Raw genomic sequence first — 19,009 nt, forward strand, 5'->3', positions numbered from 1 at the left:
CTCTCAGTATTACCCCTGAACTTGAATATTTTCACCTGAACGATTCAAATCAGTTTGCCATTCCCATGTTGCTTTTCAAGCCCTTTTAGTATCACATCCTCTTCAGTCAGCCCTTCGCTCAGGTTACCCTGTGAACGCACTTCTGTTAGGATGGTTCCCACATTCGGGGCTACAACCTGAGAGTGTGCAGAACAGGTATTCAGCCAGGTCAGGTTGGCCAGATTTGGGTATAACCCCCACAGGGAATATGCCCCAGAACGTGGCCTGTGGTTGAGTTACTACATGGATCTGAGTGTGGGAAGGTTGACACTATAGTCCTGGCTAGTTATAATCTAGCCTCACAGGCTTACATTGCAGAACATTTTTTGGTTCAAACAAGGAACATCTAATGGCCTGGGCTTTTAGTAAGGAAATGAAGTCCTGAGGTAAAGGATAGAGTGATATAGGGGAAGCATTTCAGCCTGGGGATTGAATGATGAAAATGCTGATCCCTGATGGTTGTAATCAATGACCTAACTGCTGTGGCCCTGTTTTCCTCACCTCTAAAATGACTTGGTGAGTTTCAGATTTGCCATTTTTTTACTATATGGGACTAGGTGTGACCCGTCTTGAAACAATTTTTCCCTGTAATATGTGTGACAGGCTATAGCTTTCAATGCAACAAAATACCAGTCATAACTACTGCGGTGCAGTTTTTGCCTGTTTCTCTTTCACATAGAATGTTTACATTTGACTTGCTTGTCCAGCTGTGTCCTGGAAATAAAAATTTCTGCCCAGTACCTACTGCTGGTTCATTTCATCGCACACTTTTAAGGAGTGAGGCCACAAATGGGCTCATGGACCACTTGTAGTGGGGTACTCTGGAGGTTGACGGAGAAACTCATCTTGGAACAGCTGTTCTTGGTGTAACACTCACATCTGTGGAAACATAACAGGGGACATCTTATGCATATTTAGAATCTTAATAAGTTGCCCAGAGAGTCCTAAAGCCCATTTTGGAGGACTAGGCCATGCGATGGTGTTTTTTGTTTTTTAATTTGTGTGCTGTGCCCAGAGTTACGATTTAAAGTGCTAATGCTTTGCCCAGCTGGCATGGCTAAGTGGTTGAGCATCATCCTATGAGCCAGGAGGTCACGGTTTGATTCCCAGTTGGGGCACACGCCTGTGTTGTGGGCTCTATCTCCAGTGTGGGGCATGCATGAGTCAGCCAATCAATTATTCTCTCTCATCATTGATGTTTCTATCTCTTTCTCCCTCTCCCATCCTCTCTGAAATGAATAAAAAAATATGAATAAGTCCGGGTGGCGTGGCTCAGTGGTTGAACATTGACCCTTGAACCAGGAGGTCACGGTTCAATTCCCTGTCAGGGCACATGCCTGGGTTTCGGGCTCGATCCTAGGGGGCATGCAGGATGCAGCTGATCAATGATTCTCTCATCATTGATGTTTCTATATTCTATCTCACTCTCCCTCTCCCTCTCTAAAGTCAATAAAAATATATTTTAAAAATATATATATATAAATAAAGTGTTAATGCTTTTTGTAAAGTGATTTGCTTTAAGTACATTTAAAGTTGTACAAGTATTGTTCCCTAGTTGTGCATTTTACATATCCTGCCTCAGCTTAGTTTTTGTTTGAAAGTCTCTACAGCAACTCTTACATAATATCTGTTGCTGGAAAGAAAGCTGAACAATCCATTCTCCAACTTGATAGCTCATTTTGACACCTACCTTTGGTAATAACTTCTTCCTCTTTATACTCTGTCTCTTTACATTCCCCTGCCTCCACCCCCTAGTATCCCAGAGACAGGGAGCCAGGCTAGCTAGGGCCCAAAGATGTAGGGCATGGAGCCATGTTTTAGAAAATAACACTGAAATTTTGAAAATATGTATTAGCTCATGTAATAATAATAACACCTGTTACATGTTAACATAAATAACATTTTTATGGAAAATACCTTTCCAAGAAAAAGTTTTTGACTTTCTAGTCACTTGTCTCTATAGCAGGGATTTTAACCAGAGTTGGAAGAAGACAAGGAAAGTCGTTTTGTTGGCAGGTGTGTTTTCTGGGGAGGCAGCTGTGACTGTCACCCTGGGAGAGTAGAGTCCCTGATTCCCCGCCCTGGAATACCAAAAGCCACTCTCTGCGGGCTCAGTTCTGAACTCGGGGTTCTGTTGGGGGCCTCCCACAGCACATTTTCAATCGTTCTCTTCCCAACTTTTTCCCATACAACCCTAGATTGAACTGTAGAGAAACTCAGAGATGACCCAAGGAATAGTACTTTATATATATATTTTTAATTCATGTGTAATTAATTCCCCATTTTTAATTGGTTCACTCTCCCCCGCAGCTCCGTTGAGGAAAGATGAGGCTCTGCAGAGAAGATGGTCAGGGATGGGAAGGTATTTGAGTTTGGCGGAGGGGAGCTAGGAGCTTACCTCCCTTGGGGCATTGGGGAAGCAGTTCTTCCCCGAGCTGTCCCCTTTCTAGTGCCCACTCTTGTCCTGCTTCCAAGCTGGATGCTTGGTAGACCCTGGGTGCCTCCCGTGAGATCTGCTGCTCTGGGGCAGACATCCCACCCTTGGTAACCTGTGTGGGGGCGGTGCTTCCCCGTAGTCCTGTGCTCTGTAGGAAGTTCACCAGTGTCCTTGTCCTTCCCCAGGAGATGCCAATAGCCCCCACCTACTCCAGTAGGACAACCACAGTGACTTCAAACATTACCGGATGCCTCCTGGAGGGCAAAATGGCCCGCTGCAGAGATCACTGCTCTAGAAAGACCCCTCCACAGAGTACATTAGCTTATAAGTCATGCCCAGCACATATATGTCTAAGAATAATGTCCCTTTCCTTTCAAGCAGCAGTGCTCAGGCAGAAGGGGTGTCAGCACCTTTACAGTCTTAAAAGTTAGCAAGGACCCAAAGAGCTTTATTTAGTTGGTTATAGTGTCTGATAGGTTTCATATTGAAATTAAAACACATTTTAAACATTCATTAATTCATCTACTAAAAATAATCACACACCCATTACATGTTATCATAAATCACATATTTTTATGAGAAATAACTATAAAATTCCCTGAGAAAATGACATTGCACTGTTTTTGCAAATCTCTTTAATGTCTGGTTTAATAGAAGAAGCTGGCTTCTCGGGTCTGCTCCTGCATTCAGTCTGTTTTGGTCACTTGTCTTCTAGCCAGTGAAAAATCAACATGATGGTTGTAAGGGCGAATTGTGTCTTAGTACTGTCATAAAAACAACTGACCCCAGAAGGGACCTAAGGGACCCCACTTTGAGAACCACTGTGGATCCTCTTCCATTCCTTTGTACTGCCCATCTGAATCCTTTCATCCTCTTAGCTGCAACTCAAGTTCATTTATCCTGAGATTTGAGGGGGATTTTTCTCCCCATTTTGGGTCATATTTTTTCCATCTTTTAAATATGAGTAGCAATATTTGCTCTGCTGATTATCATTTGTACTGCCTGGGACACCTTCATTTGTACTTCCTGGGATACCTTGATTTGCCTCCCTAACTAGATGAAGTCCTTGAAGACAGCATTTAACTTGATGCTTCTTTGCACTTGCCATTTTTGTTAGGGCCTGGAGGCAGGAGGTGTGTATAGTGGAGAGGCACCCTGCTGCATCTGTGAGAGCCACCAGCATGAGTCATGGTGACATTTTCCTAAGTCACAAGGAAATTTCATCTGAACGATTTCAGCTATAAAAAAGCTCCAAGATTCTCTAAAACATCGGGAACCCACCAAGGTCAGGGTACCAGGGTGTCTGCTTCGGCACAACATCATAGGTAATTGTCTTGCATTTTCTAGTCATTATCTCAGTTTTTGTTCAGCAAAGACTTCCCTGCTTTTTTGTCGGGTTGGAGAGCAGCCTGTGCGGAAGTGCCACTTCCCAAACCCAAACCTACGCCATCTTTGTTTTCTCCACCTGGGGGAGCAAGAGAACAAGCCTAGAAAGTTAAACTCTCCTGGAAAATGCAGTATTGGTTGAAAACATGGGATTATTTTGTTTGTTTTAAGATGAGGTTTATTATGGCTCTAAAGGGGAGCTGCTCTGAGCTTGTGCTGTGTTTGCCAGTGGGACTGTCAAAGTGCCTGAGAGCTCTGCTGTGTTAGATCTGTGCTGTGCAAGACGTCAGCCTCTGTTTGGCACGTGTGTCTGTTGAAATCAATGAAAATTAAATGAACTTGAGAAACTCCGTTCCTTGGTCACAGTAGCCACAGTTCAAGTGCTCAGGAGCCACATGTGGCTAGTGGCTGCGCTACTGGTCAGCAAATATAGAACATTTTCTGCTTCATAGAAAGTTCGATCAGACAGCTGCCTTATACCTAGCAGTGTTTTCCAAAATATTTATAATGTGAGTATATTTAACTTAGTTAGCTATCACTTTTTAATATGAAATATCAAATTTAAGATTAAATTTAAAGGAAAAGAAGACACATTGGCAAAGGAGAAAAAAGTGGATAAGATTAGGGAACGGAAGAAGGAGAGAAGAAAAGGGAATTCAGTGGTAAGATGGGAGGGAAGCCTTGACATCACTTAGTCTGGTACCCGCTACGTTCTGAGGACCTGATACGCAGAAGAAGATCTGCCATTCCCATAGGAGTGGGCCTAGGGACCCAAGGGAAAGTGTCCTTCTCGACTTCCTTTTTAGACTTTTTGTCTTTATCAAAACACAGGGTTAAAAAATGAAATCGTTTTGCCCTAGCTGGTTTAGCTCAGTGGTTGGAGCGTCGGCCTGCAGGCTGACGGGTTCTGGGTTCGGTTCCGGGTTTGATTCTGGTCAAGGGCACATACCTCGGTTACAGGCTCAATCCCTGCCCCTGTCAGGGGACACATTGATGTTTCTCCCTCTCTGTCTGTCTTTCCCCCTCCCTTCTACTCTGTCTAAAAATCAATGGAAAAAATATCCTTGGGTGAAGATTAACAAATATATTTAAAAATTTAAAAAGATGAAAAAAAAAAGTATGAAAATCTATAGTTCCCATGTCGCCTAATCCACTGTCATCGCATGGTAGAGCAACTTCTTTCCACTGTTGTGCTGATTGGCCCGACGTCCAGGACCTCCTCCTCCCCGGGAAGCAGAGTGTGTGGTAGAGGGTGGGCTCTACAGCCAGACCCTCCTGCTCACGGGACTGGTCTTTCTTTCTACCTGTCTGTCATTCTCCCTTTATCTTGGCCTTTCTCTTTCACATTGCAGATTGTGTGCTGAATGCCATTGTAGGTGCTGGGATTCGGTGCAGGACACAGCAGGGTGCCTGAACCCCTGTGGTTTACTTTCAGTGAGTGCTGTGTGCACTAGTTTTTCTCTGGGGCACTGGTGACATTTGGTGTGAGGGCATCTCACACTTTGCAGAGCAGTGGCTCTGGGGCTCTGGACACCAGTAGCTCCCTCTGGTCATTGTGTTAATCAAAACTGTAGTCACAAGTTTCCAGAAACCCCTGGTAGGGCAGGACCACCTCTGGCAGCCCCTTTGCTAGAGACCCAGGTGGTCAGAGATGGTCTCGCCAAGGTGATGATGGTAAAGGTGGGAGCAGAATGTGAAGAAGGAGCCAGTGGTGCAAAATCTGGGAAATGGAGGTGCAGCCAGTGGAAGCAGCTAGTGCAAAGGCCTTGCGGCAGGGGAGCTGGGAATGTCCTCCAGAAAGAAGGCTAATTTGGCTGAAGAGAAGTGAGGGTAGCTCAAGCAGGAGGGATGAAGTCCGAGAGATAGGCAAGGCAGGGTCCGGTAAGATCTTGTCAGCAGCCATCAGCAGGGTTTTGGATTTTTATTCTAAGGATGATAGGAAACCATTGAGGAATTTTGAGCAAGGAAGTGGGACAATCTGACTGAAGCATTTAAAAGACCTCTGCAACAGATCTCTGTGTAGGAAATAGAGCAGCAAGAATTGAAGCAAGGAGACCACTAGAAGACAAGGCCCGCTCAGATGCCTGGTGTCTTGTCTGCACTTGCAAAGATGAGGAGGCCCTGCTACAGCTGGCTGTGGGTTCTGGACTTGGGTGGCTTGTCAGCTGACTGCTTGCTTTACAGGCCTGAACTGAGAGCTGGCTTTTGTGGCTTCTGACTTATAGAGACCAGAATGCAGAACTTTGCTCAAAAGGAGCAAGCTCCAGCACTAGCAGCCTTAGTTTTCCCTAGACCAGTGGTCGGCAAACTGCGGCTCACGAGCTGCGGTTTGCCGCTCTGTTGACTAATGAGTTTGCCAACCACTGCCCTAGACAGTCTCGTTTCTTTGAAGAATCCTTTCCTCTCCTCATAAACACCTGGTTCACCTGTTGTGCAAATGTTCAGTGGCTGTGGATAGGTCATTATTCAAACCAAAGACTAAACTTTTCCGCTCCATGACTTATTCCTGCCCTCCAGAGTTTCTGAGTCCTGAGCCTCTGGGGGCCTCTGTGTGGGCAGATCACCTGCCTTCTACACCTAGCCACACCCACCTCTCCGTCTGCTTTCTACTCCCAGATATTTGTTGAATGCTCTTGTCCTGAGGTGCACCAATTACTCCCCATGCAGATTTTTCATATTGGAGGTTTTAACTTCCCCATTCTTTCATTACCACTTGTAATGGGGGCTCACATGGTTTGCTGATTGGTGTGAGTGCATGGTCAGTCTTGATCAGGAAAATCCCTTATTTTCACCTCTCAGCCAGGGATTGTTGGCTTAATGTAGGGGTCAGGAAACTTTTTCTGTAAAGGGCCAGATAGTAAGTATTTTAGACTTTGAGTGCCATACAGTCTCTGTTGCAACTACTCAACTCTACTGTTGCATCAAGTGAGCAGCCATAGATAGCATGTAAACTAAGAGCCATGGCTGTGTTCCAGTAGCACTTTTTTCACAAAATAGGCAAGGGGCCAGATATGGCCCATGGGCTTTAGCTTGATGACCCCTGGCCTAGTGGAATCCAAATCAGGTTCAGCACTTAGAGGAACTTTGGCAGAAGCTGGGCACTGTTGTTACTTCGTAGGTCTCTGTGTGGACTCTTACCTGAGACAAGCAGTGCTTATGCCCCGTGAAAGAAGTATCCCTTTGTTTTGTTTTTTCACTCCATTCACCATCTGGAAGCTATTGAGAGACCAGTGGTTTGACCTGCCCAATCTATATATATATATATAAAAGGCTAATTTGCAAAGTGTCCCCTTGGGAGTTCGATCGGGAGTTCGATCACTCGCTATGACGTGTGCTGACCACAGGGGGCGGCACAGAACATGGTGGGCGACCAGCAATGGCGGCAGAGCACTGAGGGAAGGAGGAGGCGGGGAGCCAGGAGGAAACCCTTGGTGGCTGCATGGGTGGTGAGGGAAGGCAGGGGGCACCTGATCGGCCCTGATCTCCAGCTAGGCCTAGGGACCCTACCCATGTACGAATTTCATGCACCGGGCCTCTAGTTGAACAATAAATGTCTTACATCTCATTGTGAATATTTAGACTTGCAGTGTTTGACTAGAAGGGAAGAGGTACTGCTTAGTACAGTGATCCCTTTTATGGGAAGACTTATAGAAATGAGGCTTTGTCACAATTTCAGGTGCCTACTTCGTTGTTTGAAGGAAATATCTCCAAGTACAGAAAACCTCCAAAACACTTGGGGTGTTTTTTTTTCACTCTGAATTTATGCAGGTGCTATTGCCTGGCTATACAGAAGGTTGGGGGATGGGGGTGACTGCCAGGCACTGAGATGTGCAGGTTTGATGCATCTTTTTAGAAACTGCAGTGGGTCATTTTTTCCTAAGGGTGAAGGAAAACTTCTAGAATCTTGTTCTCTCTGCCTACCAATGTGCAGCCATGCACAATGGCTGCTGTGGAAGAATTGGGAAGATGCCTGGCACGCCTTAAGCCAGGGGTAGGGAGCGTCCAGCCCATGGGCTATATAAGGCCCATGAAATCATTTGATCTGGCCCTGCCAATGCATTAGGGATGAGTTAATTCGATGTTTGACCAAATCTAGCAGGATTTTTGTGTGTGTGTTTTTTTTTATTTTTATTATTGATTTCAGAGAAGAAGGGAGAGGGAGAGAGATAGAAACATCAATGATGAGAATCATTGATCAGCTGCCTCCTGCACGACCCCTACTGGGGATCGAGCCTGCAACCTGGGCATGTGCCCTTGACCAGAATCGAATCTGGGACCCTCAGTCCACAGGCTGACGCTCTATCCACTGAGCCAAACCAGCTAGGGCAGGCTGATTTTTAAGTTGGTAATTTTGTATGGCCCACTAATCTTATCCTATATAATAAAAGGGTAATATGCAAATAGACAAATGACAGAACAACCAAACAACCAATCAAAGTGTAATATGCTAATGATATGCTAAGGCTGCTCAACCGCTTGCTATGACATGCACTGACCACCAGGGGGTAGATGCTCCGACCAGTAGGTTAGCTTGCTGCTGGGGTCTGGCCCATCAGGACTGAGCAAGATGGGCCGGGCATGCCCTGGAGCCCTCCTGCGGTCCCTCCCCAGCTGATTGTGCACCATTGGGGTCCCTCAGCCTGGCCTGTGCCCTCTCCCAATCCGGGACCCCTTGGGGAATGTCGGAGAGCTGATTTCAGCCCGATCCCGCAGGCCACTCCCCTTGGGAGGGTGACAGACACAGGGTTCATGGCTGGAGAGCGCTGCTGCGGCAGCACAAGCCTGTCCTGATCAGCTCCTGATCAGGACTGATTGGGCTCGAGCCCGTGCAGGCGCAGTGGGGCTGGGATGAGTGGGAGTGGCAGGTAGGAGCTGCAGGCGGCGTCGGACTGCAGGTTTCGGCCCGATCTCTGCAGGCTACCCAGAGAGACCCCACCCATGCATGAATTCATGCACCGGGCCTCTAGTGATGTTATAAATAATCCATATGGCCCTTGGCAGAAAAAAGGTTCCCCACCCCTGCCTTCGGCAGGCAATGCTTTTGCCTCTGCACCTCCCTGTGGGCCCGGCACTGTGCAAGTTAGTGTACAAGTTTTTGTTTGAACACCTGTTTTTAGTTCTTTTCGATTTACCTAGGAGTGGGATTGCTGGGTCCAGACCTGCCAGGGACTGGCCACTTCCCCTTCCCCTCCTCTAAGACCCCACTGCCAAAGCTTCAAGGGTTCCAGCGTCCCACACTGACAAACGCCTCTATGGAAGGGCACAGCTCTCACTTCATTGGGATAGCTTCAGTTTGAGTCTCAAATGGTTTTTCAGATCATCCCAAAGTCCCCACATCCTGCCTAGGAAATGCAGTTGCTTCTGAATGTGGTGGGGAGCCGCATGCTTGCTCAGAAAGCCAGGGGCTGCGACTTGCAGTGACAGGAAAAGGTCAGCCATTTTGATTTGGGATTGATACCTAATACTGACTTTGGTAAATAATTCCCCGTCACTGAGCCAAAAATAGAGGCTACAGTAGATCCTGAGCATCTGTCACTTCACCAAATGAGTAGATAAAAACAAAACTGCCATACCCTCCATTCCCGGAGTGACAAAAAAAAGGAAGATCTAAGTCTATTTTAGATTTTACCCAAGTCAAGTAGCTAAACATGTTCATACTTTTTTGCAAAACTTTCTTGTCATTTCTGGATAGATAAGCCAGTGTCCATGCTGTGAGTAAACACCTAAACTGGAGCAGCACAGCTGTTGTTTATCACTTAGTGTCCCTCTGGCGTTCATGCCTCCTCCAGGCTGGGCACAGTCCGGCCTTCGAAACAGGCATGCCCCTTGGCACCCAGGGCACCTGCTATTTGCATCCGCCTCCAAGAATGAAGGGGGACAGAGGGTGGCACTGGTTAGCAATGGCAGGCTCGTGCTTCCTTCCTCCAATGGTTTCCTCCCTTGCTGTGTGCCTGGCACTGGCCTCGACACTGGGTTCCTAGTTGAGCTTTCAACCTCCTGTCAGAGAGGAACCCACCATCCCAGTGTGAGAGCAAGAGAGCTGGTATGTCTCGGTGCTTGAACTTTGACCCATGAACCAAAAGGTCACCGGTTCTGGATTCCCAGTAGGGGGCATGCAAGAGGCAGTTGATTGATAAATCTCTTTCATGGATGTTTCTGTCTCTCTATCCCGCTCACTTCCTCTCTTTCTAAAATTAATAAAAACATATTTTTAAAAAGTGGGGGAGGGAGGGAGATACCTGGCTGGTATTGCTCGGTGGTTGAGCATCGACCTATGAACAAGGAGGTCACAGTTGCGGGTTTGATCCCCAGTAGGGGGCGTGTAGGAGATAGCCAAACAACGATTCTCTCTCATCATCGACGTTTCTATCTCGCCCTCTCCCTTTCTCTCTGAAATCAATAAAAATATATTTTTTAAAGAAAACAAAAAACAGAGAGAGAGAGCTAAGGCCAACTTTGAGGTCAGAGGGGTAACAGAAGAAGGAAGCTCCTGATTGTGCCTGGGGCAGTGCGAGGGGGTAGGCGGGGGTTTTCCTGAACAAGCAGAGCTGGAACAGATGAAACACTTCTTATATGCAGTGAAGTACACATAGCACAACTTTTACCACTGTTGGCATTTAGTGTGTTTATACTATTGTGTAACATCCCCACTGTCTAGTTCCAGGGCATTGTCCTCACCCCAAAAGGAAACCCTTACCCATTAAGCAGTAGCTCTTCAAGTCCTTCCCCCAGCCCCTGGCAGCACTGACTCACCTCTTCTCTTTGTGGAGTTGCCTGTTTTGGGCATTTCATGTCAGTGGATCATACAACATGGGGCCTGTTGTGTCTGGCTTCTTTCACTCAGCATCACGTTATCAAGGTCCACACACATAGCCTATGTGAGTACTTCATTCCTTTTTATGGCTGAATAATATTCCATTGTTTGGCTATAACACAGTTGTTTCATCAGTTGATGGACACTTGAGTCATTTCCATCTTTGGTTATTTTAGTACTGCTACTGTGAATATTAGCTAGTGTACGACTTTTTGTTCGAACACCTGTTTTCAGTTCTTTGTGTATGTACCTAGGAGGGGGATTGCTGGGTACTATGGTAACTCTGTGTTAAACTACTGAGGAACTGTTGCACAGCAGTCACACCATTTTTCTTTTCACCAGCAGTGTATAGGGTTCCAATTTCTCCATATCCTTCCCATCACTTACCTTCCATTTAAAAATATGTATTATAGCCACCCTGGTGGTTGCAAAGTAGTATGTCACTGTGGTTTTCATTTTCATTTCCCTGATGAACTAATGATGTCGAGCATCTTTCCATGTGCTTATTGACCATTTGTATAACTCCTGAGTCACCACCATTCGGCATATTCAGACCCCTCTCCTCCCTAATGCACAGAGAACATCCTCTGACTCTGCTTCTTCCCCTGGTGCCCCGCCTGCGTCCTTCTCCCCCACCACACTTTTCTTAATCTTCACCAGAGGATATTTTTTCCATTGATTTCAAGAGAGAGTAGAAGGGAGGAGGGAGGGAGACAGACAGAGAGAGAGAGACCGATGTGAGTAAGACACATCGATTGATTGCCTCCCGCATGTACCCCAACCAGGGCCAGGGGTTGAACCTGTAACCCAGGTACCTGCTCTTGACTGGGAATCAAATCCATGATCTTCCGGTCCACAGGCTGATGCTCTAACCAGTGTTCACACACTGTTCAAAGGTGTTGTGGATCCTCTGGGTCTTCCTGCTGCATCCTCCGTGCCCTCACTCAGCCCCCACAACCTCTGAGATATGAGTCCAACAGACATTTGGCGTTGGTGGCATTTGGTGGAGTTGACCTTCCTTCCTTCCTGAACAGCTTCTTCCCTTGGCTTCATGATGCCCCGCCTTCGTTTGCTTCGCCAACCGGGTCTCTGCAGCTCCCTTTGTCACCTCCTCCTTCACCCCTCTCTGCTCACTGCATGCTCTTGGACTAGGCGGTCTCATTCATTCCCTGACCTCAGTGACCAGGTAGAGAGTTGACTCCAGGTTGACATCTTGGTTCAGAGGATGGTTTCCTGAGTGCCAGCTGTGCAGCACCCAAGATGGAGAAGGTAGATGAGGGCAGGCCAGTCTTGCTGTCTCCAGAGTTGGTGGGACAGACAGTAACCAAGGAGGATGACACTTGGTATAACAGACAGAGGAGGAGAATGGTGTGGAGAAAGAGGGAGAGGAGTCACTGGAACTCCTCATCCCGGACACTGGCATCGCCGGGGAGGCACTTCCAACTCAGCACCTTCACAGCTTCTTTCCCTCTTTTCTTTCCTATTTCAGCGACTTGTCCCACGTCCCCATTCCTGTGTCACCCAGAGGTCTGGGAGGTCTCCCTGACTCCTCGTCCTCTTCATCCCCCACTTCCATTCCATCCTGTCAACTAGCGCCTTGATTTTCCCACAGATTCTCTGCTCTGCCCAGTGTTCCTTTTGCCATCCTCATCTCTTGTCTGGAGAACTGGAAAAACCTCCTGTGGCTCCTCTGCTTCCCTAACCATCCAGACCGGATGCCACACTGGAGCCTTAGGGGCCTTTCAGAGGGAAAATGTGTTTGTGTCATTGCCCCACTCTGACCATTTCACTTGGCTTCTAGTTTCCCTTGAGATAAGGATCACACTCTTTATCCTGGGCTGGTGGCTCTGAGGCCACCCCAGCCCCACCCTGACTCTCTGCTCTGACCTATGGCTGTGCCCAGCCTCTCGGCTCTCAATGACACCTGCCTGGACACTTCTCCATGCACACACGCGCACACATGGACATACACGTGCACACGCTGTCAGAGGAGCCTTCCTGACCTGGCAAGTTCCTTGGACTGCTGTCATGTATTGGGCAGCCCTATGTTTTTCAAAGAACTGGACAGTGTGGTGTCTAGGCCAGACAGGCCTGTCCCCCAGGAGCTGACAGTCCTCACTGGGGGAAAGACATCCACTTTGTAATCAGCAAGTGAGCATCAAGTTATAGCACGTTGGTTACAAAGGAGAAGCCTGAGCTGAGAGCTGCAGGGCGCAGGAAGGCCTGGCCCCACCTAACAGAATGGGGGTCATGGGGGAGATGGGACCAGGTTGCCTTTTCTGGAAGTCACTCTGCCAGCCTTGAGGAGGAATGATCCGGAGGGAGACACGGGAGGTGAGACCAGCAGGGCCCATGGGAGAGGAGATGTGTGGAGTCAGCAGGTCTTGGGGAGAACTTTGTTTTCTCAGGCAGTGGGAGCCTTACTCAGTGTGCCCACGGTGGGCTGTGGATACCACAGATTTCGTTCTGTTTTATGACTTAGCCAGATGGCCACTTGTAGTGTGAAGGCCATTCTGTCCAGGGAGCAGCAGAGAGCTCACCTGTTCAGGTTTGACCCAGTCGGCTTCCAAGGTGGTTATGTTGGTAGCACTGGATTTGGCATTATAAAAAATAACAGGCCCACATAAACTTCCATCTACTGGACACTTGTGTGTGTGTATCATTTAAAACAACATCTCCTGGGAGGAGCTGTTGGTGACTAAGTAATACTAAGCTTTTCTGGGGGCACTGGAGAGAACCCAGCAGGAGAGTTTTAATATGGGGAAGCCCCTGTAGGAGGAGAGTGATGGATGGGGTTTTCGAGGAGGAAAGACCCATGCTTTCATGATCACGTGAGAGAATGACAAATGTCAGGAATAGAGCCCAAGATGCCCATATTGAGGAAGAAGCTCAGACTGTGGGGAGGCAGGGAGCCCAGGCCCTTGTCCCTGTGCAGGTTCATCTGCGTGTGGAGCTCCGACAGCTTGCAAGCGTCCCGGGCCTGGCATTCTTAAGCACCTCAGTGAAAGGTAAAGCAGCGCGTACTTCTTAGTAAAACTCCCAGTCAAGGATGAAAGTAAATAGTTAGGGGTCTGAGTCGGTAGGTCTGCTCTCCTTGGCCCTGAGTGATTGGAGGGGCTTGTGGGTGTGTTATTCTAGGATGAGTTTGATGGGTACAAAGTCCATTTCTCTAGGCAGACTGCAGGGTGGGAGAGTGAGCACCTTCACTGCACACATAACCTGGGTGGTCCACACTCACGAGTGCATCTGTCAGCTGTCATTGCCTTGGCCAAGCACAGCTGAGCTCCTCAGGCTCCCTGTGCCGGCCAGTCCCCTCAGGCCTACCTGGGAGGTAGAGGGCCCATTCCGCTGTGTGCCCTCAGCACTCACCCACCTCCGCTTGAGGGTGTGCGCTGCTCCTCACCTTGCAGGAGGGCGGGCTGCGTGTCATGGGACAGCCCAGCTGTGGTGATGCAGTCGGGAGACAAGCACTGGATCTGGAGCCCGGAGATGAATGTGAGGAGAGAGCAGCTAGAAAGCATTTTCCGAGGCTCTCCTGTAGCCTCTCCTGAGTCCTGAGGCTGAGTGGTGCGCTAGCAGGGAAACTTGTCATTTATGAGCTGCTCAGCATATTAGTTTCCTATTGGGCTGCACCAGTGACCACAAACTTATTGGCTTAAAAGATCATCAGTTTTCTATCTTACAGTTCTAGAGGTCAGTAATCTGAAATGGGGCCGAAATTAAGGTGTCGGCATGGATAGTTCCTTCTGGAAGCTCTAGAGAAGAATTTGTTTCCTTGCCTTTCCCAACTTTTAGAAGCTGCCTGCACTCCTTGACTCATGGTCCCTTCCTCCATCTTCAAAGCCAGCAGTGTGGCGCATGCCAGCCCCTCTCTGACCTCTGCTTTGTCATCTCATGCCTTCTGTCTTGTAAAGACCTGTGTGGTTACCTGGCGTTCACCTGCTACCACAGGACCCTTCACCTCATCACATCTGCAGAGTTCATTTGCCCAACTGAGGTCCCGGGATTAGGGTGTGAACATCTTTGGAGGGTCATTATCATCAGCCTTTTTCATACCAGTCTGTATGGTAAATATTTAAAAGTCAAAAGGAAGATAAAGGAAATTAGGTAGACCCGTGATCTCTCCAAATCGAGCATTGCCAAAGGTGGACGGAGCCTCACAGTCCAGAAACTGTGAGGAATTAGATTATTTACAGTGGAGTGGAAGGCACTGTCCTAGGGTGGAACTTTTATACATTTTTTCCATAGTCTAATTGTGCTATAAAATAAAATCATTTGACATATTTTTGTTTTTATTTTGTAAATAGATTTCCAGCAGGAAAAGCAGCCTTGGTTCTGTCTCGTCTGCAATATCTAGTAAAATTAAGGTGCCAGCCACTCAGTCCATAGTGAAGAAAGAAAAACGGCAAAATTCCTCCAGGTTTAATGCCAGCAATGATAGAGAACTTCAAAAGCTACCATCTTTAAAAGGTAATTTTTATTATTTGTCTTTTAAAATTAAATTTTGCCTATTTAGGGAGGAGTGATGTTTTGATAGTTTGCTAGCTTTTTATACCTTTACTGTGTTTATATTCTGTAGGGTCATCTTTTCTTCTTTATGGAGTTTTTGTTTAGATTGAATGCGATTAACTTATTTACTCAACCAATATTTTAAACTCCAGAGCTACTTAAGATAAAAATCTAACCACAAATGTATTGTAGGTATAATATACTAAAAAGTAACAGAGGAAAGACTTAAAAGCTTCTCATATTAATTATAACTAAGCTAGCCAATTTTTCTTTTAAGTAATTCTTCTCTTTCGTCTGTCTCAGAACTCTACAGCTCATAAAGGAGCCACCCCAAGTCGAGTAATTGTGAAGACTATGGTAGAACCCCTTTGTTTTTCTGGTGTTGGAGGAATGAGGACTGGAATTATAGTCCTTGATGGACTTCTCCTATGAGTCATTGGGCATTACTTTACCCATGGATTTCCTATTTGAGAGGAGTCAGGGAATGGAGCGCTTTGCTTTGAATTTCCCCCAAATGGCACAGTTACCCCTTTCTACCTGAGGGTGTTCAGCCCTAAAAGTGGTCCTCCGGAGATTTTGAGATTGAAGTCCATAAAACCATATCAAAGAAAATAGGGTAAGGGCCCCAAAATCAAATGTGAACTGCTGGAAACTTTGTATTTTCTAAATCTAAGACTAGTGTAATACATAAAGAAAACATCAGACATTTTTCATATCTCAAGTACATAATAATGGGTGTTTTACAATGAATTTTCATTTCGTATGAACTTAGGAGCTTGGTGCAGATGTGTGGGCCAGTGGGATTCAGGGAGGCCTGGAGGAAGGGAGGGAGTGAAAGGTTGGTGGAGGGAGGGACTTATGGATTCTTGGATGCACTTCCTGCTCCTGGGTTGCTAGGAATCCACTCAGTGCAGTTTACAGAGCGTGTATCTGACTTTGGTTTAGCTTTGTGGTAGATAATATACATTCTAAGTAATTTTTGAGGAGTCTTCCCCTCCCAAATAATTCCTTTCTGGGGCTGTTAATGCATTTAGCAAATACTGTATTGAGTAACTACAAAAACAGGCTCTATTCTAGGTACCGGGGTACAGCATTAACAAAAACCAGGGCCTGCTCTGCTGGAGCCAACATCCTGTCCCAAGGTGGGAAACAGCCAGTGAGAAAAGGAGTGTGTGCCCGTGACTCCTTCCAGTGCCCTTAGGGTGCTGGCCACCATACATGAGATGTCTGTGGTGGAGAAGGTGTCCCATAACAATTATTGAGCCTTCTCTGTCCAAGCCCCATCCCTAATACCCATCATGAGTATTAGGCTTGGCTTCTGCCATTAGGGCCTGTGCCCGTGCTCAGGGCACCATGCAGAGGCCCAGCCCTGTGGCTTCCTTTGCTTCTTCCAAGGATTCTCTGCACAACCCTCTTTCTCTAGGTCTCATTTTGTGATTCTCAAGCTCCCTTTTCTCTTTTTTCTTTATACCAAGTAAGAACGGCATGCAGTCTGCTTGCACTATTCTCAGAGGCATCAATTTTCTGTTGTACATCCACATATCCAGGGAATTCATACTGGTCAAGTCAGTTCCCTTCACTGATTTTGTTTGATTAGTCTTTCCTGGCTGTTCTGAAACATAAGTGCTTCTGCACATATGTTAAAATAATTTTGTCTAATTCAGAAAAAATAGCAGTTGATTGGAATAACATTGAAGTTGTATGTTAATTTGGGGAAGATTGATTGACACTTTTATGATACTCTTTTCCCATCGAGGAAGATGATACATCGCTTCCATTTTTCTGGGTCTTGTGATTTTCTTTTAAGTTGCTACCTTTTCATTAAATTTATTCCTAAGTACTTTATAGTTTTTGCTACTCTTCTGACTGGGTTATATTTTTTTCATTTCTGCCTCTAATTAGTTCTAATCTAATGAAAAGCCGTTGGTTTTTTAACATTTTCTTACTCTGTTATCTTACCAAATTTTCTTATTAATCTTAGTAATTTTTTTACAAAAGTTTGCATATATAGTTCTGTCATTTGTAATTAGATACTTTTATCTTTCCTCCAATATTCATACCAATATATATTAGTTATTTTAATTTTAGGACCAGTAAAACATAGATATCAGAGATGAGAGCAGGTCTCCCTCTTTTCTCCCATTTTGGTAAAAGGCTTCAGCATTTCCTGTTTCTTGTGAAAATGACTCTTGGTTTCTGATAAATGGCCTCCACCCAGAGTGTAGATGGTCCATGGTCTACCTTCACATGGCTGTTACCGCCCCTGTGCTGGCTGGTTGGTGCCATGCACTATTGCTGAGCTTTATCCGATGTCATATGATTTTTCTCCTTGAGATGTTAACATAGTAATTGTGTGTGGATAGATTTTCTGCTTTCGAACTATCCTTACATTACTGGGATAAATCTCAGTATTGCACAGTATGTGGTGACTTTTATGTGGTTCAGTTTACTAATTTTCTGCTTCTGTATTTATCACATGGAGCTGGCCTGTTGTCTTCCTTTTTCGTATTACTGTATTTTACCCACTCTTAAGATGTGCTGATACTGGCCCGTTGTGATCTTTCCCAGAGGTGGCCTGCAGGTTTCCTGCATCTCTCTTATGCTGCTGTCCAAAGGCAGGGACTGTTCTGCAGCAATCAGACGTGGAATGACGTGTGTGCTCTCAAAGTCCAGAACACAGGGCTGAAGGTTGACTTAGAACTCAGTGGGCCTAGTGCTTTCCTCAGTGATAAATCTGTAGATTCCTTCCATGTTGGGTCATTTTAGAGTATATCATGTGTTAACTTGTACATTATGTTCTTAACGAATCTTTTAATGTCTTCCACATCTGAGGTGGTAATGTCTCCTTCTGAGCTCATTTGTTCTTTTGGTTATTTTGTTTTCAATATCATTCATTTTCACATTTATCTTTAATTATTCTATTTTGCTTTATTTTATTCTTTTCCTCATTTATTTATTTTTTTAACAATATTGTTTTTATTTTTTTACATCAAACAACAAAATAATAAACGTAGTTGCTCTTTGGATCTTTTCCTCATTTATTAAGTTAAGTACAGAGTTCACTTATTTTAATTTGTTTTTAATAATAAAAGAATTTAAAGATGTTTATTTCTCTGAATATAACTTCAGCTATATTCATAGATTATCTTTTTTTTCCAAATCATAGACTTTTTTTTTAGTCTTATTGAGGCATAATTTACATGCTATAAAATTCACTCATTGTTATGCAACCATTACCACAATTTGTTTTAGAATATTTCTATCTAAAAAAGTCACCTTGCCGAAACCGGTTTGGCTCAGTGGATAGAGCATCAGCCTGGGGACTGAAAGGTCCCGGGTTCGATTCCGGTCAAGGACATGTACCTTGGTTGCGGGCACATCCTCAGTGGGAGGTGTGCAGGAGGCAGCTGATCGATGTTTCTCTCTCATCGATGTTTCTAGCTCTCTATCCCTCTCCCTTCCTCTCTGTGAAATATCAATAAAATATATTTTAAAAAAATAAATAAAATAAATAAAAATAAATAAAAATAAAAAAGTCACCTTGTACCATTTGCCATCAATCCCCACTCCTATCCCCAGTTCCAAGCAACACTGATTGGCTTTCTGTCTTGGGATTTGCCTTTTCAGGCCATTTCCTATCAATGAAATCATGCAGTATGTAGTCCTTTACATCTGATTCTTTCGCTTGGGAGGTTCCTCTGTGTTGAGTAGTGTTTCTTTTTCTTTTCTTTTTTTTTTTTTAATGTATTTGGGTGCTCCTGTATTGGGTGCATATATATTTACCAGAGTTATATCCTCTTGTTGTATAGATCCCTTTAGTATTA

At 45.5% G+C, this 19,009-nt stretch overlaps 1 protein-coding gene across 6 annotated transcripts in view; it reads left to right on the plus strand.

The window, feature by feature from the left end:
- The window catches only part of PPP2R5C (protein phosphatase 2 regulatory subunit B'gamma), a 145,669-nt gene that overhangs the window by 3,671 nt on the left and 122,989 nt on the right, over positions 1–19,009 (plus strand). For all 6 annotated transcript variants that reach the window (XM_080647528.1, XM_080647524.1, XM_080647523.1 and 3 more), the window contains exon 3: positions 14,984–15,146. In XM_080647528.1, the coding sequence (XP_080503654.1) occupies positions 14,984–15,146 (163 nt within the window). The remainder of the gene's footprint in view (positions 1–14,983; positions 15,147–19,009) is intronic.

Source organism: Plecotus auritus, assembly GCF_963455305.1.
Source record: "Plecotus auritus genome assembly, chromosome: 1".
NCBI classification, from domain to species: domain Eukaryota; kingdom Metazoa; phylum Chordata; class Mammalia; order Chiroptera; family Vespertilionidae; genus Plecotus; species Plecotus auritus.